The sequence below is a fragment of the Vicugna pacos genome, chromosome 13, assembly GCF_048564905.1.
Source record: "Vicugna pacos chromosome 13, VicPac4, whole genome shotgun sequence".
NCBI classification, from domain to species: domain Eukaryota; kingdom Metazoa; phylum Chordata; class Mammalia; order Artiodactyla; family Camelidae; genus Vicugna; species Vicugna pacos.
In genome coordinates, this window is record NC_132999.1 from 10,467,804 (window position 1) to 10,489,949 (window position 22,146).

General features: G+C 39.4%; 1 protein-coding gene and 1 non-coding gene across 4 annotated transcripts in view; one reads left to right on the forward strand and one right to left on the reverse strand.

The window, feature by feature from the left end:
- GIPC2 (GIPC PDZ domain containing family member 2) overlaps positions 1-22,146 on the reverse strand; it is an 80,661-nt gene that overhangs the window by 31,904 nt on the left and 26,611 nt on the right. For all 3 annotated transcript variants that reach the window (XR_012079009.1, XM_072974144.1, XM_006205954.4), the window contains exons 2-3: positions 21,112-21,297; positions 11,575-11,755 (exon numbers count right to left, since the gene is read on the reverse strand). Coding sequence is in view for 2 of the 3 variants with exons in the window: in XM_072974144.1 (XP_072830245.1) it covers positions 11,575-11,755; positions 21,112-21,297 (367 nt within the window). In the remaining variant the exon portion in view is untranslated. The remainder of the gene's footprint in view (positions 1-11,574; positions 11,756-21,111; positions 21,298-22,146) is intronic.
- Positions 16,077-16,183, forward strand: LOC116282834 (U6 spliceosomal RNA). Its single transcript, XR_004192388.1, has one exon. It is a non-coding gene; the product is annotated as a U6 spliceosomal RNA (small nuclear RNA).

Below are 22,146 nucleotides of genomic sequence, written 5' to 3' on the forward strand. Positions count from 1 at the left end.
AACGGCAGATTCCAACAGTTGCTGACCAGGGAAGGGAGGGGATACAGAACAAAGGAGGAGCAGTCAAGAAGCAATAGTGCAGTGATGGGGGCAGGGTCCTGGTTCCTCCTCAAGGAATATACATAACAATTTCTTTGAGTGCTTCTGCAGGAACTAAGGCCCCCACCCAGGTGAAGGAGGGCAACTTCAGATCCAGCACAAGATCCTTGGAACACTGCCCTGTGACCTCACCACCAACCAGTCAGAAGAAAGTCACACACCGTGCACCCTCACCCCAAATGTCAGTTATCCAATTTTCCCTTTTATCACAGGCTCCATTGGAGAGAGATCTGGGCTCACATTTGCTTCTTCCAAACCTTCTCTCCTCCCTCTTTTACCTAAAGAGCATCAACACATCCCCTACCTGATTTGTGCCTTTGCAATACTGCTCAGGCTTGTTTCTTTCCTTCAAATTCCCACTGCTGCTTCTAATCCCAGCCCTTCTCATTAACTTCTGAACTGCTACAGCGGCCTCTTCCATGTTTCTCCTCTAATCAAATGCAGCCACATTCTTCTTCTGGGCGTAATTCCCCAAAGTCTGTTTCATCATGTCATTCTTCAGTTCTAAACCTCTTATCCTCTAACACAAGCTCAGGTTCCCCACTAGCTTTCAGAGCTTTTTTTTTTTTTTTTTGTATCAATTTAATTAGAGAAAGCTCATACGCAACACTGACATTACTAGACTTTTCTGGGTTCCTAGAGGTCACGGAAAACTGCATCTCTATCAGACAAGCAGATCTCGCTTTCTGAATGGGAGCCAGGAAGCAGGATTTTGCCTCTTCTCAGCTTGCCTTTGCTGAGCTACAACCATTTTCAATAGGAAGCTCCACTCGTTCTATCTAGTCTTTCCCTCTTTTGTCACGATTCACCCTGATTCCTTTGCTTTATTATCATTATTTTAACGTGATGCTAATTATTCACGACCCTTCATATGGCATTTGAGAAGATGACAGCGTTCAAGACATAATTTCTATTGACTTTCCCTATTTGTAAGTACTTCCTGCCCCCTCTGCACTTCCACTGTTTCACATTTTTACTTTTCTGGTGCACTTTTGTATTTTTGGTCTGATGTGTAACTTACATGTGTGTACTTGTTTTGTCTTCTTTCTTTCCCTGAATGCACCATTCTGGTAACATAGCAAGAGCCATGATTCACCTCTTGTTATCCACACCCTTAGTCTCTTGTTTAGCGTAATGTAAGGAGTCAGTGAACATTTACTGAAGTAACTCTTTACACTACCACAGAATGACATTGCGGAAAAATGCCACTTTTGCTTAGTATCTCTGAATACTTAATGTTACTTGAATGCTACCAAAATTATTGAATGTAGAGCACAGAGTAAACACCTCTGTGTTGGGTGTGTGTTTTTTGTTTTTAGTGTGGATTATGTTTTTCTCTCTCTAGGATTTAAGAAAGCCCAAAGTGGTTTCCAGGTATTTTCAACAGAGACTAAACAACCTAACCTACTATCTAAAAGAATTCGAAAAAAAAAAAAAAAACAAACCTAAAGTCAGCAGAAGGAAGGAAATAAAGATCAGAAAGGAAATAAAAGAGATTAATAATAGAAAAAAATCAATAAAGCCAACAGCTGTTTTTGTTTTTTTTTTGAAATGATAAGCAAAAGCAACAAGAAACTTCTGGCCAGGCTTACCAAGAAGAAAACAGAAAAGAACCAAATAAACAAAATAAGAAATGAAAGAAGAGAAATAATAACCAATACTGAAAAATACAAAACACCGTAAGAGAATACTATGAACAATTATATGCCAACAGACTGGACAACCTAGAAGAAATGGACAAGCTTCTGGAAATGTACAGTCCACCAAAACTGAATCAAGCAGAAATAGATAATTTGAGCAGACCAGTAACTGCAAGTGAAATAGAAGCTAATTAAAATAACAACAAGCTTTCTGCAGACAAAGTTCAGAAGCCCAGGACTAGCCGGCTTCAGTGGGGGATTCTCCAAAAAATAACTTATACCAGTCCTTCTCAAACTCTTCCAAAAGACTGAAGAGGAGAGAACACTCACAGAGTCATTCTCTGAAACCACCATCATTCTGCTCTCAAACCAGACAAAGAACAACCTACAGAAAGGGAGACAATATTCGCAAACAATGTAACCAACAAAGACTTACTTTCTAAAATATACAAACGGCCCATACAACTCAGTATCAAAGAAAAACACAACCCAGTCAAAAAATGGGCAAAAGTTCTAAATAGACATTTCTCCAAAGAAGGCATACAGATGGCTAGCAAGCACAAGAAAAGATGCTTAACATCACTAATTATCAGAGAAATGCAAATCAAAACTATAATGACGTATCACCTCACACCAGTCAGAATGGCCATCATCAAAAAGTCCACAAACAATAAATGCTGGAGAGGGTGTGGAGAAAAGGGAACCCTCCTACACTATTGGTGGGAATGTAAATTGGTGCAGCCACTATGGAAAACAGTATGGAGGTTCCTTAAAAAAACTGAAAATAGAATTACCGTATGATCCAGCAGTCCCACTCCTGGACATATATCCACAGAAAATTCTAATTTGAAAAGACACATGTACCCCAGTGTTCATAGTAGCGGTATTTACAATACCAAGAGAAGGAAGCAACCTAAATGTCCATCAACAGATAATTTGATAAAGAAGTTGTGGTGTATATATACACAATAGAATACTACTCAGCCATAAAAAGAGAATGAAACAATGCTATCTGCAGGAACGTGGATGGACATAGGGATTATCATACTAAATGAAGTAAGTCAGACAAAGACAACTATCATATGATATCACTTATATGTTGAATCTAAAATATGATACAAATGAACTTATTTACAAAACAGAAACTGACTCACAGACATAGAAAACTTAGTTACCAAAGGGGAAAGAGGGTGGGGAGGGATAAATTAGGAATTTGGGATTAGCAGACACAAACTACTATATATAAAAACAGATAAACAAGAAGTTTCCTAGCATAGGAAACTATATTCAACATCTTGCAATAACCTATAATGAAAAAGAATGTGAAAAAGAATACATGTACATGTAACTGAATCACTCTGCTGTACATCAGGAACTAACACTGTAAATCAACTATTCTTTAATTTTTAGGAAAAAAATTTAAACTGTAGAAAATGGCATAAGACAATGACAAGTGAAACAGGCTACATTTTAGTAGAAAATGGCTTTTTTAAACATCCATAAAGCCAAAGTTCTTCTTAACATGGCCAGGAGCTGCTTTCATAGCCTAATTTGCTGCAGTCTCTCCAATACTAGGCTCCTTTCCACAGAAAACCCTCCTTCCTTCGTCTATACTTCTGCTGCCACCCTGAAAAGCCAAGTTCAAGTGCAATGTTCTTCAGGAACCTTTCTCGCCCACTCATCTTTCCCCTCTCTAAATACCCACTTAAATTTCCATAGTGGGTTTGATTGTTTGCTTCATAATTCTGAAGAAAAGTGTCAGATTGAAGCTGACTATGAGCCCCCAACTCCACAGGTTTGGTGACAAGCTAAGTGTTGTTTTGCTTTGGAGTCTCCCCCTCTCAGGACCCAGACGGTCGATGTTGTGCTCAGTCCAGCACAGACTCGTCCTGAAGCTCCACATCCAAGTTCGTGTCTCTGAGCCCAGGGCGCAGGTGGTCTCTCACCGCAGATGGCAAGGTCACAGCTCTCAAAGCCCTCGTATCCCTCTGCAGCTCTATTAGGAGTCCAGTCACCTCTCACGGGGAGTTGCGTGGGAATGAGGTACTGGTCCCTGATACTGGTGGGACTTGCTATAAACCATCTGTCCCACGGCTCTCTCTTTGGGGAAGGTCCTCCCCAATCTTACCACTTCTCTCGGCCTCCATCACTCTCTCAGCCTTAGGACCTTTCCCAGGCACGGACAAGTCAGCTCAGCTCTCAGCTGAACTGCACTCTGTTTAAATCCGCATTACAGCACAAATCGTGTAGTTGGCATTATATTCTGAAGAGGCAACAACACTCAACGTTAAGCACTCTTCTAAGTGCTTTATGGATATTAACTCATTCAACCCCCAAGACACTTTATGGATAAGTGAACAGGCATAGAAGGGAATAAGTAAGTAGCCCAAGACCACACAGGAAATAAGCAGCAGAGGTAGGAATTAAACCCAAGCAGATTGGCTGAGAATCTATGCTTTTAACCATTATACCATATTGCTTCTAATAAGCATTCAATAAATGGTAGTTATTACTGCTATGGATAGAATTAGTTGATTCTTAATGTATCTGCCTCCTGATGTAAACTGCAAGCTCCTAGAGGACGGCAAACATGCTGACTCAGCCTCACGGCGTGGTTTAGAAGCCTACCTCCATCACCCACTAGCGAGCTCTAAAACACTGGACAAACTGCTTACGTTTTTAGAATGGTTGTGAGGATTACGTTATTTCCTACTTAGAAAGTACCTAGAAAAGTGAATGGCAGCTCTGACAATGTGACATACTGATATATTTCATTATTTGATGTGTGATTTACTATCTGCCTTTGCAGGATCTGAAAGAGTGCCAGAGTTCTCAACAAATACTTGCTAATCACCAACTCACCTACATTGTTTCTTATTTCATGTAGGTTCATTTTGTTTCTAAAATTACTCCTTAAACAAAGAGTTGCACCTTCAAAATAATAGTAATCATAGCAGCTAACTTTTCCTGAAGACTTAACTACGCACCAAGAATTGTTCTATGTTTTCTTTTTCATGTGTTTAATTATTTAATCCTCACAAGGGCCCAGTGTGGTAGACACTATTATCATCTTCACTTCTTGTGTGATGAAACCAAAGCACAGAAAGGTCAGGTAATTCACCCAGCATCACATTATCACGCAGCCCGTACGTGGCGGAGTCAACGTACTTAACTACTTATGCTTTGTTGTCTCTTTTGTAACTTTTTTCCTTATTTCCCAGGAAGTTTGGTAGAATTCAGTAAGTATTAAAAAGTACCAAAAGCACTGGTACTTGAAAAACTTTCACTTGAAATAGCATGAATAATAGAAAGTATTTTTAAATGTTTGAAGTGTCTATCTAAAAAGTCATAAAACCTTAAAGCCAAAGTTTCTCTTAATAGCAAATAGATAGTCTTTGAAAGGAGCACATCCGTTAAGCTGAATCACCAAGATGAGGTCCGGGTTTTCCAGCTGTGAATGACTCAAGGGACTTGGACGTACTTCACATACTGAACATCCTATTCTGATGGGCACATAGCACAGAAATGAAGTCTCTAAAAGAAGACATAGCCCAGAGACCTGTAACAAAATCAAACCTCAAAACAAGTACTATCAATGCTTTTGGAGGCAAGCAATCTTTTCAACTTGCTTTCTGGTTTTCGAAACACTTTACAGAAACATTTCAGACCTCCTTCCACAAACTTCTTTCCATAAAGGGCAACAATCACAAGTTAAAGAAATTCTCTGGGATAAACGATGTAGACAGCCATCTAAGTAATACTGAATCAAAGCCTCATCCATCTAGTAGTTAATTAAAAGGCCTCATAGGAAAACAAATCAGCAGGGTCCTGGAGTCAGTTAAATGGAAGAAGGCATTTTCACAGCCTTGGGAAAATCTAGGTTTACAGGGCACACTGCAGGCTTGAGCTCACTGTGGAGATATGTGCCTTTTCACTGGCAAAGAGGAAAGGAAGTGAGCCATGCCCTAAAAAAAATACCACTAGAGACATTCCAGCCGATACTTGATAAGGACTGGGAAGGCTGCCATCAGCTCATGGCTAGACGAAGGAAACTCTGGATCAGAAAGCAGCTGACCAGGAGAAACCATCTTAGTTATGGGAAAGATTTCCCATTAAATTACAAGTTTTCAACAAGAGGGTCATTTCAACCAGTATCTTTCAAATGTTTTTGCTGTGACATATAGTGAGAAATGTATACATTATAGCACGACTCATAAATATGTAGATAGCGGAAACACACACATGGATACACAGGAACGTTGAAACCAAGACAATACTTGCCCTTCCTAGGCACAAAGCACTGTGAAATTTTCAGTTCTATTCTACTTTGTGTTCTAAACACACTGGTTGAGACCTACTAGTTGAAAAACAGTGACTTAAACTAGCACAGGAGATTCTGAGGGTATGCTTTCTGATGGCCTTTATTCCTCCCTCAGAGCCCCACAGCCAACTTAGGAAAGCTACAATCACGCATTTGCTCTTGGGACAAGTGACTTGTTCTTGAGTGCCCGGGTGAAGGCCACCTGGAAGCTGCCTCCGCCATGTCTGGCCAGTTCCTCTCTGTGCTGCCTCCCCTTCCTCCTTCCACCCCTTACATGTGGGGCTCCCCCACATCCCTGTTTTTGGTCTTTCTCTCTTTTGACTCTCAGTTGTTGGATCTATTTTTATGACTATAAATTACTCAGAAATCCCATTCCCTGGGCCCGAATTCTAAATACCCACCTACCTCTTACATATCTCCAACTGAATTGTCCTACAGATTTCAAACTCTTAAGGCCCAAAATTGCACCATAAGTACAACCTCTCTTCCCTGTCTCCTCCCCCGAATCTCTTTCTTTTCCATTCTTCCTCCTCTCAGAGAATGGCACCACACTCAGCCCACAGGGCTGCGGGCCATCACTTGGAGTTTCTTTCCCTTTACCTCTACCACCAATGGGTTACCAATTCCACCTTCTTAATATTCAGTGGTATGTGGGGAAGTGTTTAACAGTCAGCTTTACAGGCTGGGAAAAAAAAAAAAAAAAAGCCCTGACTTGAAGCACTTGCCTATTTCCATGATGTAAATACCTCACCTCAGCCAATTTCAAGCAACCGACTTGATGCCACTGGACGTGGAATTGTAAAGAGATGGGCACAAATGTCTCCAGCACACCACCGTCTAGTCCCCAGAACCACTTATCCACGCCTACAGGCACTGCCTGAATTCAGGATTTCACCTTCTCTCCCCTCAACTAGCACAATAGAGTCTTTCCTTACATCTAAGTCGCAGCCCACCCCTCCCTCTGACACAGTCGCCAAAATGCCTTTCTAAAATTCAAGCCTCATTATGTTTCTCCCCTGCCTAAACCCCTCAAGTGGCTCTCCACTGCCCACTCTCTGCCTTCATACACAAGGCCCGTGATCACTTGGTCCCCACTCACTCGAGCTTCACCACTTGCCACGCCACCACCTATATTCCAACCACACAGACATACAGCATCTTCCCAGCTATGTGATACTGTTCCATATTTCTGCATCTTTGCTTAATCTGTTCACACTCCCTAGGACGGCCTTCCCTGATTTGTTTATTGAGCAAGTCTCTTGGAAGATTCAGCTCAAATTCCCTGTCCAGGAAGCTTTACCCCAACTCCTTGGTTGGCTTGATGGAGCCTACTGTTAAACCTCCAGTACATTCTATCATCTCTAATATTCTTCATTTAAAATTTTTCATATCCATCTCTTCCTCCAAGACATGAGTTTCTTGCAGACAAGAACTGGATCTTATTCGCGGGTATTCCAAGCGTGTAGTATGATGTAGGAACACAGCAGGTTCTCAATAAACGGTGACTATTATTCCAGCAACTAGCACCCTAGGACCAGCAAATACTAATTATTCAAATATTTGCTGACTGAAAATACATGAGTATGTTCTTGCCTGCCACCTGCCCAAGGCCAAAGGACTGCTAATATACCCAACCTGTACCTTCTACAATGTTAGGAAGTCCAAGATCTACTGTCAAAGTCAAAGAACTTGCCCTGTATATACACACATATGTGTGTGTGTGTGTGTGTGTGTGTGTGTGTGTCTGTGTCTGTGTGTGTACACATACTTACTGGTGTCTGTATTCGTTTTCTAGGGCTGCTGTAACAAAGGACCAACTGGCTTAAACACAAAAACTTACTACCTTAATTACGGAGGCTGGAAGTCCATTATCAAGCTGTCACCAGGGTTACTTTCCTCTGAGCCCTCTCTCCTTGGCTTGCAGGTGGCTGTCTTCATGTTCACATGGCACTCTCCCTCCCTATGGCTCCATTGTCCAAATTTCCTCTTATAAATACATCAGTCATATTGGACCAGGGAGCCACCCTAATGACCTCATTTTAACTTAACTACCTCTTTAAAGATTCTATCTCGAAATATAGTCCCATTCTGAGGGACTAGAGATGAGTCGACTTCAACATATGAATTTTAGGGGGCATACTTCAGTCCATAACAGCATCTGACACCTAGCAGAAAAAAAAAATAAAAAGACTAGACACCCAAAGCTAGTTGACAATACCCTCCTCCCTCCACATTCATTCTGATACACCCAGCCTGAACGCATCATGCATGACTAGAGTCAGGTTCAAAGTCAAGAGAAAACTAACACTTCTCTGCCTAAAGAACAAGGTATAACACCTTAGAGAAATGGTAAAATGGATATCTGCCTTCTCCTACCCAAAAGGAATCTTCCCCCACGTCATGGTTCTGTGTGATTTTGGTTGGCCTATCGTGTAGCCTGCCTTCCCACGACCAAGAAGGACATGACCTAATCAGTCCGCCACCCCATCCCAGGAATTTGAATTCTACATGGAGTAACATGAAGATAGGAAATAATTGGAGAAAGTCAATTAAACCAGTACCATGAAGGGTTCCTGGTTCACACATCCCTGAAACAGCTTTGCTTCCTATTGGTACAAGGCTTGACTGAATTGTCTTTGTTTCTGAGACCTACCTGATAGTCCTTCCCAAGAAATGCCTTTTCCTTAAATTAGACAGTGCTTATTCTGTAGCTCTCAAAGAATCTTGGCACGTACAGTGGCCCCTCGAAGTGGGATGTGGGTAGTGACCCACAATGTGGGAACAGAGCAGGCAGTAAGGATTCCATCATTGATGGCTGGGGAGCCACGCTCATCACCCTTGTCAACGCTGGTGCAAAGCCGCCAACAACACCACTCCCTCCGGTATCTGGGGACACTGTCCTCACGCCTCCCCAGGTTAAATACTTAGGGAAGTTGGTAGGACAATGTCAAAATCCTAGAGTGTGTAGCCATTTCTCACAGCTTTTGGTACAATCCCAGAAATAACTCAGCTTCAGCCAAGATGGCCTATCTGAATACAAGGAGAAAGCTCTGCCTCACGCAGAATGGCCCTTCCTCCTGGTAGGATGCCAAGACGACAGAGTCAGATAATCATGAAGGGCTTTAAATTTGAATTAAGGCACCAGTGAAAATGCTAGAAAAACAAGAAGGAAGGAAACACAGCAAAAGGTAAGATTGAGATGGAGATAAAGGGGCCAAGCCTGGTCCCCCAAGTATCTCCTGATGTACCTACACTCCCTCCCTGGCAAAGAGCTAAGTGCTGGAATGAGGCCACAGGATAGCAATGTCTTTATCCTTCAGGCAAAAAAATAAGCAGGGCCAGAGGCAAAGATCAACCCACAGGGTGGAAAATGCATATGGACCAGCAGATTTAATCTGGGTTAAGTTGAGTTAAGCTGCCATTGAAACCTTGGAAAATAAAAACTTGTCACTGCTCCAAAATCAATCTTCAGGTATCCGGACCCACAGCACCACCAGAATGTGAGATGCTGAAATAACATACGCCTATTAGGAAAATCCTACTCATCGTCCATCTCAAATCTACCCACGGAATTCAGATGTGGTAACAGACAGCGGCTTCAGAAGTCACAGGCACATAAGGCAGAGAAGTACACCAAACGTCTACACGTATGTCTCAAATGCTGAAGGAAAACATTTAATCATGCAATAATAGCTAAGTACAATGACCTCTGTAACATCCAATTCTATCACCAACCTAACATCCATGTTAAGGTGTATCAGCAACATTCTACAGAAACACAGGGACCACACGATGTATATGCAGACGAGGGAAAATAGAGAGAGATTAACTTTGGAAAACAGATTATATGGTGGGGACAAGTGTAGAAAGAAATTATTTTCCTTGAGTTGTACTAAGAATAACTCTGATTTACAAAGAGCCTAAATCAAATAATATTTATCTCGAACTGTCTACGTCCTATTAATTTATATGCTATGATACCCAGGAAGTTGGTTACCAAACAAAGCCGTTTCAAAAGGAACTGCTTAGGGGGAGGGTACAGCTCAGTGGTGGAGCCTGTCCTTAGCATGCGTGAGGTCCTGGGTTCAGCCCCCAGTCCCTCCGTTAAAATAAACAAACTAAATAAAAATATAATTACTTCCTTCCCCCCTAAAAAAGACTGGTTAAGAAATTAATTAATTAAATTCCATTAAAAGTACATTTTTAAATTTTATTTATTTTTAACACCTTTATTGTGGTATGATTCCTGTAAACTACATGTATTTCAGATGTATAATTTGATGAATACACCAATGAAACCACCACCACTATCAAGATAGCTAACATTTCCATCACTCCCCAAGAGGTGTAAATTTCAAAGTCCCAATTTATCCCTTCCCACCCTCCTTACCCTCTGGAAACCAAAATTTTTTGGAAAAAGGAGCTGCTGGATAGAAATCTGAGAGCTGGCCCACCTTCCTGTGTGGGAGAGCTCAGATGCCGCAATGCACCGTGCAGAATCACAGTGTCTGTAGCAGCGGTTCCTAGAATGGTCCCTCCAGGAGCAGCACCAGTATAAGACATCCTTTTCTTACATCTTCTTAAAACCCTGTCTCCCATAAGCAATACCACCTACACTGTATTTCTATTAAATGGCATAGAATTACTTGGAAGCAGAGAAAACTTTTCATTTCCGTATGGCTAGGATCTCCCCCTTACTTGCTAAGGGAGGGGAAAAGTAATTCCCCAGACCCACTGCATTCTCCCGTCACTGTCGTTAACTGCCATTACAGACAAACTATAAGGAATATTTATGTTTAGTGAGCAAAGGAAAGAACATAAGGTGGGTGGAGTCACGGATGTGGAAGGGCAGCCTAGAATGATTCTGCTGTAGATATTTTAACACCGATGAACACTAAGCCATCGTTTGGCTTATTAAAATAGTGCTGGGTAGTGAGAGAGAAGCTGGCACATTTTCCTGTAGATGAGGTGGCCCTGGGGGTTTGAACAACAGTTGGAACACAGCTGCCATGGCTAAAACCAAACAAGTACAGATGTCACACCAAAGAAGTAACGTCATACCGTTCCACACTGCCAAATTCAAAATGCCAATGGAGGAAAAGCATTGAAGGAAGTCTTTAAAATAGACTAGATAACTATTTTAAATGCCAATTCCATGTGTAACCAAAGGTTTTGCTGATGAGGCCCGTGAACGAGGGTTATCACCGTTAAGAGAGCTTAATCAAAAATGTCACTGCTCAGCAAGATAAACGCAGTACAATGTGCTGTTCTTAGACTCTGGAACACATTCCGAGTCACTAGACATTAGACTTTATAACTCCAAATGTCTTTTTAAGAAAATGTCTTTCCAGGCAAATTTTTTTCCCCTCCTTCAATGGTTGTCTTCCTTATAAGCAGTGCCATCTATCGCTGCTCTTGCTCTTAACTGATCCACGAGAGCACACGGCACCACATCACAGTAGTCACCTCCCTTAGAAAGATAAGCCAGGGGCACAGTTCAGTGAACCAACTTACCAAAGGCTTTCTTGGGTTCTATTAACTTCATGGTAAAGAGTTCCTCTTTTTTCAGTTCCTTTAACTTCTTCGCAACATCAAAGTGGCGCCACCCAACGATGTTTTCTCCGTTGATGGATTCAATGTGATCCCCGACACAGACTGTTTTCACTGAGTCAATTATGCTGCCATCTTTAATTCTCTGAAAGAAAATTAGGGACAACACTTTATATAAAGTAGAACCGTGCAGTATTACTTTTCAGGCTCTTGAGATGTTGTGTACAAGATACTGACACAGCAACAAGGCAGTTTAATGTTCAGTTAGAGACAGAAGACCGAGCAACAAAAGACAGCCATCCAACCACTCTGCTCCTTTCTTCTCATTCATCATTCGGCTCTGTCACGGTCAACACCTCCTCTGAGCAGCTTTTCCTGGCACCTCCCAGCCCACTCCCCCAGGCCCAGGTAAGGCGCCACTCTCGTGCTTCTCGTACATTCTGCTACATATGCTGAGCTCTAAGCTAAGCACTTTACATTCACTATCTCATTTGAACAACCTTTAGGAGAGCCTCATGCCATGGATCAGGAAGATGAAGTACTTTGCCACGTTCAGCACAGCACAGTGCAAGTGTGCCCCGACCTCTCAGTCTCCACGACTGAACTGTAACGTCCTGGGGGCAGAGATGGCCTTATTCACCACTGTATGTGTGCCGTGTGCCTAGCACATCTGCACAGAAAAGTCCCACCATAAATGACTGGAATCATTTCAACATGAGGCCCATTACATAAGCATAAAGCTTATGGGGGAGGGAATAGCTCAAGTGGTAGAGCGCATGCTTAGCACGCATGAGGTCCTGGGTTCAATGTCCAGCACCTCCTGTAAAAAAAAAACAATCAATCAATCAAATTACCTCCCCTCCACCAAAAGAAATTTAAAGAATAAAGCTGGAGTTTTTTCTACTGGCTACATTTTTTAAATCTTAGTTACAAATCCAAGACTGAAGAATTGGTATAACCTTAGCTAAGAATACTGATACTTAAGAGACAGGTATGGCTATCAGTTGGGGAGCCCATAAGAATGATTTCTGTACCATCACTTCTCATGTATATATTTTAGGTGAAGAGAACTTAGGACCCAAGGAGAAACTCCAAATTGGTCCTTCTCAACTATCATACATGTATACAATACATCTACAGCACAGAGCTTCAAAATGAGATGTCAGACTTCCTAAGATAGTACTAAGAATTTCTGAAAGGATTTTAGGGACAGGAGCTCCAGAAAACTCCGCATAGTTTACATCCAGAAAAAGACTTAAAAATTCTTCAACAGCACTGAGAAACACGGCAAAATGCAGGCCACAGTCTGCTGCTGGTGTCACAAATCCTTCGTGAGAATGACAGGCTAGAAATAACGATATTTCTATTGTGTGATAAAGTATGTATATTTCCCACTCTTGCTGGGTCGAAAAGTCACATCGTCTAAGTCAGCAGGGTGACTGATCACTGTGTCCAAGAGTTGAGAGGAAAACTGATCTCCTGTGTCCCAGCATCTCTATAATAGTGTCATAAGAAGAGCAATGTGTAGCAGACTAACCTGGCAAGGCTGGAGATTTTTTAACTTTTAAAATTACCATATACCAAAACTGACAGTAGGTTTTTTCACCCCAGGATTTTAAGAACACTGCTATGCTCATCGTAACAACTGTTATTATGCTTTACGCAAATGACACAGTAATGTCAATTCACATGGAGATTATTTGTCATTACAAATAGTTCATGATGAAGCAAAAACCCAGAAATGTCGTAATCTAACTGACAATGTTTTTTAGGAAGTCTCTATTAGCTTTATAAGCTATGGAAGCAAACAAGGGTAACCACAACACACCACTCAGTACAATTGGAGTTTCTAAACCGTCATAGAAACATAAGTGAGACTAAGACTAGAGTCCAAAGAAACAAAGAAAAAAAAATTCTTTAATATTCTGTCATCTAACTGTTCTTAAGTCACTAGAGAAGGCGAAAATCTGTATCCTTCTTAGTTTTTATTCTAATGTATTGCTTGATACCTTCCGAACCTGGTTTTCTTTAGATCACCTTCACCATACAAATTTCAGCTCCACATATTTTTAGTTTCTTAAAATTTACTATTGTAATTTTAATAAGAATAAGCATTATATAAAACTAATTAAGTGAAAGGCTTTAAGGACATGTATGAATCTTACCAGTAAATTAAAGGGCAGAGTAACGGAAATCTAGGGTCACCAGGACCTATGGGCAGCCACAGAGGCAAACAGAACAGTGTCTAGTGAGACAGAGGAAAGGCAGCTCCCGGCAGGCAGCAAGGTGAGAGTCCAGGTGGGCAGAGAAAAGTCAAAGCATGCGTCATCACCAGAGGCAGCAGGGGAGAATCTGGGGTGAAGAGAGGAAGGCCAACACAAGAAAATCGAAGAGCACCGAAGGTGGAGCAGACAGAGAAGCAGAGCAGAGACACTGACCATGTGCTCTGTGGGTTACCTCAGCCTTAGCTTCCTAATCGAATAAAGAATGAGGCAGCAATTGAGACAAGTTTCTGAAATCCAATATACTTTAACAGTTTCTGAAACCCAATATACTTTAATCATCTTACCAGAGCTTGATAGAAATTAATAAGAATGCTAAAAGTGCTACTCAGGCACAGAGGACTAGGAAAACAGAGGCATTAACTCTATATTTACTGAGTCACTTAATATTATTGTCTATAACACTTAGAACTTTCTCTCATCTGGCTTTGGCGCTCGATGCTGCAGAAGGCAAAGACAACATAAAATATTTTTGTATATCATGGCCTGTAAATCTCAATCATTACCTATTTTCTCAGATCACTGCTTCTATTCTGGCTTTACACGCCTCTTCTCAGAGATCCTAACTTCCATCCTAGAACCCTCTGCCCCAACTCCGACCTTGTATATTTCTAACCTTACTGATTATTAGTTCTAGATAATTAATCAAAATGTTAGAACTATGTCAGTACCATATTTCTCAGAAGGATCATGCTAAAACGTGATTTAGTTCTACTGAAGTAGCCCAAATTAAAGATTTCTATAAGAAGATATTCTGGCAATGACAGTTTTGTTATTTATAAGTTACTTCAATTCAAAATCAATTTCAGTTTTCATTTCTTTTTTTATTGAAGTACAGTTGATTTACAATATTGTATTAGTTTCTGGTGTACAGCATAGTGATTCAGTTATGCATATTCTTTTTCATATTCTTTCTCATTATAGGTTATTACAAGATATCGAATCCCTGTGCTATACAGTAGGACCTGTTGTCAATTTTATATATACTATAGTTTGTATCTGCTAAAGCCAAACTCCTCTAATTTATCCCTTTCCACTCCTTTTCCCCTTTGGTAACTATAAGCTTGTTTTCTATGTCTGTGAATCTGTTTCTCTTTTGTAAATAAGTTCATTTGTATCATTTTTTAGATTCCACATAAGTGATATCATGATATTTGTCGTTCTCTCCTTGACTTCACTTAGAAGGATCATCTCTAGGTCCACCCATGTTACTGCGGTTTTTGTTTCTTAATTGCATAGTATAAGCCCTTATTTTTATTTTGTTTCTAAAAGCATGCTCTTTTCTTAAACTAGGGATCAGCAAACAATGGTTCATAGGTCAGATCTGGCCCATCACTGTTTTCATTATAGCCGTGAGTTATGAATGGTTTTACCTTTTCAAATGGTTTGGGGACAAAAAAGAATATCTGTGACATGTGAAAGTTATATAAATTCAAATTACAATGTCCATAAATAAGGCTTTTCTAGAAGACATCTATGTTCGTCATTTCAGCATCGTATATAACTTTTTGTGCTACAAAGGCTGAGTTGAGTAGTTACAACAGAGACTGTATGACCATAAATTAGAACAAAATCTAAACTATTTACTATCTGGCCTTTTATAGAAAATATGTACCAACTCTGATCTTAAAACTATTTCAGGAATTTATGGAGTTTGTTATAAGTATACTCTGAATTTTCTGGTTAGTTATTTATACATTTTTTCCTGGGAAATGCTAAAACCTGTGTAGTAAAATCATAAATGTTTGTCTGTTGTCTTTGATATGTGAAGGCCAGGCAGTACTAGTTAATACATTTCCCTGCCATTGACCTCATCTCCTAATTATGTGATGATTTGTTATTATTGCTACCATGAAGGTATTAGCTATCAGTTACTAGTATTATCAAACATTTCAGATACATCATTAGTTTGTACCCAAATAATTCTGTAAAGTAAGTGCTAATATTCCCATTTGAGAGAAGGCTTAGAAAGGTTTAAGGACTTGACCAAGGTCAACAGCAAGTAAATAAGGGGCTGAACCAAGACTGAAAGTAGGTGTGATTCTAAAGCCCATGGTCCTATGCGCCACACGGCACTGCCTTCCTAATCATGGACTCCTTCCTCCTCACCCTTGTCTAAACACGCACCACACTGTCCTCTTCCATAAATCTACTGACTTCCAGCCACTGCTAAAAGCGTATCAAGTACTTGCTTCAGTAGCACATACACTAAAATTGGAGCCACACAGAGAAGATTAGCATGGCCCCCTAACAAGGATGACGTGCAAACTCTGGGAACATTCCACTTTTTATGCTTATCTTGGCAAAAAGCATTGGAATAGTAAGCCAGAAATTAATGAAATTGATTACTTCAAGGAGTGGGAGAAATGAGTAATGGGGACAGAGAAGGAGTGGCATCTCTGTATATATCTTTTATTATAGTTTTGACTTTTCAAACTATTATGTATTCAGAAAATAAAATTAAATCAACATGAGAGGTAAAACTCAAAGTCAATTCAAAGAGAAATAACTGGATTCAATAGTTATTTTAAATGAGAAATCATGGGATGGAGGGAGGAGGGGCAAGTGAGAACCTACCCCAAGTACCTCCTGAAGAGAATGCTTGGATTGTATACATGCATTTAAAGACAAAAAAAAAAAAATGCATACAAATCTTGAACTCTTAATAGATTTATTTCTCCAACTATAGATACAGCAATTCTGAAACTATTTTATGTATATTGTAAAACTAAGAAAATGATTAAATATTCCAATCATTCTGAAAGTTAATACTTTAGTAGAAAAGCCAAGGAAGAACCCTGTGGGGCAGGATTAGAATTAGAGGCATAATTATGAATTCATAATTTCTAAGATACATGTTTTCTATTAAGTGAAGCAAGTCAGACAGAGAAAGACAAATATCATATGATACCACTTATATGTGGAATCTTTTAAAAAATGATACAAATTTTATTTACAAACCAAAAGTAGACTGACAGACACAGAAAACAAACAATGGTTACCAAAGGAGAAAAGGTGGGGGAGGGATAAATTAGGAGTTTGCAATTAACAAATATGCATTACTATGTATAAAACAGATAAACAACAAACACCTACTATATAGCATAGGGAACTATATTCAATTTCTTGCAGTAACATATAATGAAAAAGAATCTGGAAAAGATATATATGTAGGTATATGTGTATATAACTGAATCGCTTTGCTGTACACCTGAAACTAACATTGTAAATCAACTACACTTCAATAAAAAAAACAATTTTTTTAATTTTAAAAATAAAATACGTGTTTTCTAACACTTTCAGCGGTAATTGAAAGCACCTAGAAGCAGTGACACTCTGGTAGCAATGAACGTGTGCAACTAGCATTCAGGTATCGATTTTGAAATTACACATCCTCACTGAAAAAAACCAGAGCTCCTCGAAGAAATGGCTGATTCCAAGCCTGGGAACAAAAAGATGAAAGATGAACTTAGAACATGCCAGAAAGGAAGGAATTGCTCAATAAAGTAATAGGAGTCAGGTCAAAGAAATACAGGAGCCAGCTGAAAGGGACTCCTGCCCGCCGAATCTCAGGAAATCTGAGCATCAAAACAAATAATGGTAATGGGCCTGCTGAATAAGAAATCATGTGTTCATGTTGATAATAGATAATATATAGGCAGAGTGTTTTATTACAATGGAATGTCTTTTAAAAATACATGGGAAATGATGGAATTAGAAATACCACCATTTTGCAACCATTATAGTAAAAACTGAGTCACAGGCAAGACTCCTCAATAGATGCTGAATTTGTGGGGTGCAAGTAAGAGAACAGGATATTTACATAATTTCAAAGTATCTTCCCACAAATTACTAATTACAAAGGAAAATATACAAACGTTGCAGTGAGTTAAGACTGGCAGACACTACCTTACCCAAGCGACCAAAATTAACGTCACGAATAATGAGACAAACCAAGATACCACACTTTCTGAGATAAGAAGCACATAACATCGCTTATCTAGTTTTCTTGCCAAAAATGTACAACCTGAAAAAAAAAATGTATGGCCTGTTTCTCAACAGGAAGAGACATCAAAAAAGCCAAAAATGAGGGATATCCTCTAAAAGACTGAGGAACTGTTCCAGAAAAAAGACAACTAAAAAGACTTGATAACTAAATAATAATACTGGACTGGACTTATATCAGGAAAAACTATAAGGACAACTCATAAAACTGCCACATGGACATTAGATTAGTTTGAAAGTATTCTATCACTGTTAGGGTTCCTGAGTTTCATAGCTGTACTGTGGGTGTACTTCAGAGAATATCTTTGTTCTTAAAAACTACATTCTGAAGTGTTAAGGGATAAAGAGACATAATATATGCAATCCCTTTTCCAGTCGCTCAGGGGAAATTACACGTATGTATATGTCAGTAAGAGAATAAAGCCAATGTAGCAAATGGTAAAAACTGGATTTTTTTGAGTAAGGGGTACTATGTGAGTTCTTTGTGTTATTACAATCTGTCAATAAGTTTGAAATTTATTCCTCTCTCAATTTTTAAAAAAATCATATCAACCATGTACACAGTATGATAAGTCATTCCTCTTCAAAGTTGAACTCTTATCAGAGGTTTGGCTTAGGCTCCTCTTCCTCTTTGCCACCATGTTCTCTGTCTCCACAGGGCCAGTGACTCGTACTCTGAAGCAGGCACATGTTTGACGGGGCATAAAAAAATAGAATCACAAGCTCTGAACATCAGAGGCTAAGATCTCAAAAAGCCATGCGTGTTTGCAAAACTTCCAAGCCCTTCCCTGCTGACATTAGAAAGGCATTGCTACACGGGCCTCATGTCCTGAGCTTCCCCTGGATAATCCCACATGACTCTCTCAACTGGCAGATTTTCCATTTGGTCACCCACTCAACCTTCAGCACAGTCATATCTTTTGCAGAGCTAAAAATAGCCATTCTATCAAGTGGGAAGTTAAAGCACTACTTACAGTTAAGAAGATAACTGCCCTAAGGCTATTTTTTTTAATGATGACAATGCATCAGCAAATCAAGGATTTGGACAAAATAAAGCATGAAATGTGCTCTGTTGCATGAAGTTTATTGCTAATTCTTCGCTCAGGGGGTAGTATTGCCAGCTCTGGAGTCAGACCTCTTGGATTCAAATCCTGAATTTGTCCAGCTGCCTAACATTGGACAAGCCGCTTAACGTTCCTAATGCTGTTTCTACATCTGTAAAAGGAAAGGTTGATAATAGTTCCCACCCAGAGATGAACCTCCCAGACATGCTGAACAAAAGCCAGAAACAGCAGAGGTCGTAATAAATTAACTCCATTGATATGAAATTCGAGAACAGGCAAAACCATAGTGATAAAGGTCAAAATAGTGGTTACCCTTGTGGGGGAGAGGTATTGACTGAGAAGGGGCACAAAGGAGCATTCTGGATGGTGGAAATGAAATTTCCCTTGACCTGGGTGGCATTTACACAGATCTGTAAATATTCCAGCCATACATTAAAGATCTGTTACACCTCAACAAAAAAGTAAATAAGAAGAAAGCATGGTACCAACTAGAATTGTTGTGAGCATTAAACGAGGAAGTGTATATGCAAAGGGCATAGTACATGATCAGCATTCAATAAGTCAGTGTATTGCAACTATTTATTACAGTAATAGAATTGATATTTGAGATGAACCTTTTTACCACTCCTCAGTTCTTAAAGTTTTTCATACCATTTCAAACTTCCTTCTCTTGTCTTTGCAGCTCTATATTGCTCTTTGTATTCAGATAAAAGAACTACAGTTGGCCCTTGAACAATGCAGCAGTTAGGAGTGCTGACCCTCCACATAGTGGAAAATCCTCCTTAAAAAAATTCCACCTTACATGTAGTTTGGTGCAGCCATTATGAAAAACAGTATGGAGATTCCTCAAAAAACTAAAAACAGACCTACCATATGATCCAGCAATCCAAGTTCTGGGTATATACCTGGAGGGAACTCTTAATTCAAAAACATACATGCACCCCAATGTTCATAGCAGCACTATTTACAATAGCCAAGACATGGAAGTAACCTAAATGTCCATTGACAGATGACTGGATAAAGAAGTTGTGGTATATTTATACAATGGAATACTACTCAGCCATAAAAAAGAATAAAATAATGCCATTTGCAGCAACATGGGTGGACCTAGAGATTGTCATTCTAAGCGAAGTAAGCCAGAAAGAGAAAGAAATATACCATATGATATCACTCATATGTGGAATGTAAAAAAAAAAAAGGACACTATGAACTTATCTACAAAACAGAACAGACTCGCAGACATAGTAAACAATCATATGGTCACCGGGGAAAGGGGGTGGGAAGGGATAAATTTGAGAGTTTGAGATTTACAAATGTTAGCCACTATATACAAAAATAGATTTTTAAAAAGTTTCTTCTGTATAGCACAGGGAACTATGTTCAACATTTTACAGTAACCTTTAATGGAAAAGAATATGAAAACGAATATATGTATATATATGCATGACTGGGACATTATGCTGTACACCAGAAACTGACACATTGTAAATGACTATACTTCAATTTTTAAAAATTGTTTTAAATTTAATACTAATTAAGATCCCATAATAAAAAGGCAATGTCCTTAAAAATGAAAAAAAAATCCCACCCTATAATCGGTTCCCCATATCTACAGTTCCACATCCGCAGATTCAACCAACCACGGATTATGTCATACTGTACCATTTACTATTGAAAAAGATCCACATGCAAGTGAACCCACACAGTTCAAACTCATGTTGTTCAAAGATCAACCATATATATTTTAGAAATTTTTGAAGAGCACTTTGTTTTAAAGAAGTAAATAAGGTGGCCAAAATTATGTGCACTTGGAAATAACACTAAATCAATGGAAATCAGCATGGAAGTTACCAGACACTGATGAACTACAGACCTACAAGAGCCCGTGAGGATGAGCAGGCACCAGGGCCAGGCTTTCCTTTTCAATAAACGCTAAATTCTAGAGGAAGTTTAAACTGAAGGGAAAACATTCAAGGAAAGGGTAAACAAAAGAATAATGTCTTTGAAACTTTTTTACAACTGGAACATTATCAATCCATCCATCCCTGCTGAGTTAGCTCTCTGAAGATCATTTCAAACTTTCTTTGACCTGCTAGATTTTCTTAAATGTTACCCTCAGTTAAGTCACATAGTTATTTTTTAGGACTTACCTTTATAAAAGCGTAGCCGGCACCATTATCTGTAATGGTGATACCAAGTGAATCTTCAGACTTAAACACATTCACTTCTTTTTTGATCCCTTTCACATGGGCAAATATGAAATCTTCAAGGCCTATTTGTGTTCCTAAGAGTTTTTCCATGTCAACTTTAGGTGTGTTTAAAGTGCAATATAAGATCTGCAAGGAGAAAGAAATATTTTAGGTGAGTTTCCATCAGGAAAACACTCTGATCATCAGTTTATCTAACAAATACTTGACCAAGTGAAACAGTCCTCAATTTACGATGTAAGAGGTTACAGCACCAACATTAGGTAATATGAATGAAGTGTTTGCAACAGGCCAGGCTCTGTGCTGAGCAAAGTACCTCCATTATCATATTCAATGTTCACAATAACTTTATAAATACACTTTCTGCATATTACCGATAAGGAAATTGAGACTTAGTGATAGTAACCTGCCTAAGGTCACTAAGACAGTACTTGTCAAAGCCAAGATTCAAGTTCAGGTCTCACCAACTTCAAAGTGGTTTACACTCCTATGTTACCTGCCATTTACAGTGCTGGCTTCAAGGGTTGTGTTCCCAGAGGTAAAGTCATGATGTGTACACCACAGTGAAAATACAGGCAGACTAATTCTGAAAACTCTTAAGGTTTTTAAATGAGGAAAGTGCATTTTTGTGCTGGAGAAAAATAATTTATTAATGAGAGGGTAAAACAAAAATGTCTAAAACATGTCTAAAATGGACCTAGTTCAGTCCCTTAGTTCTGAGCAAGGAGGAACTGAGGTCTGGAGAGGTTAATGTAACTTGGTCAGATTCACATGACAGTAGAAGCAGAATGAGAAACCGGAATGGTGGAAAGGTGTGTGGAGATTTTAAAGGGACTGCTTACATTTACCAAGTCTATGGTCCTTCAAAAACATGATTCATTTTACTAAGACCTGCAATCCTACTCTTAGGTTTGCCCACCATCATTTGGGCAATTTGTGGGGCCCAAGTACACAATGGAAAAAGAGAAGGATCGTTAA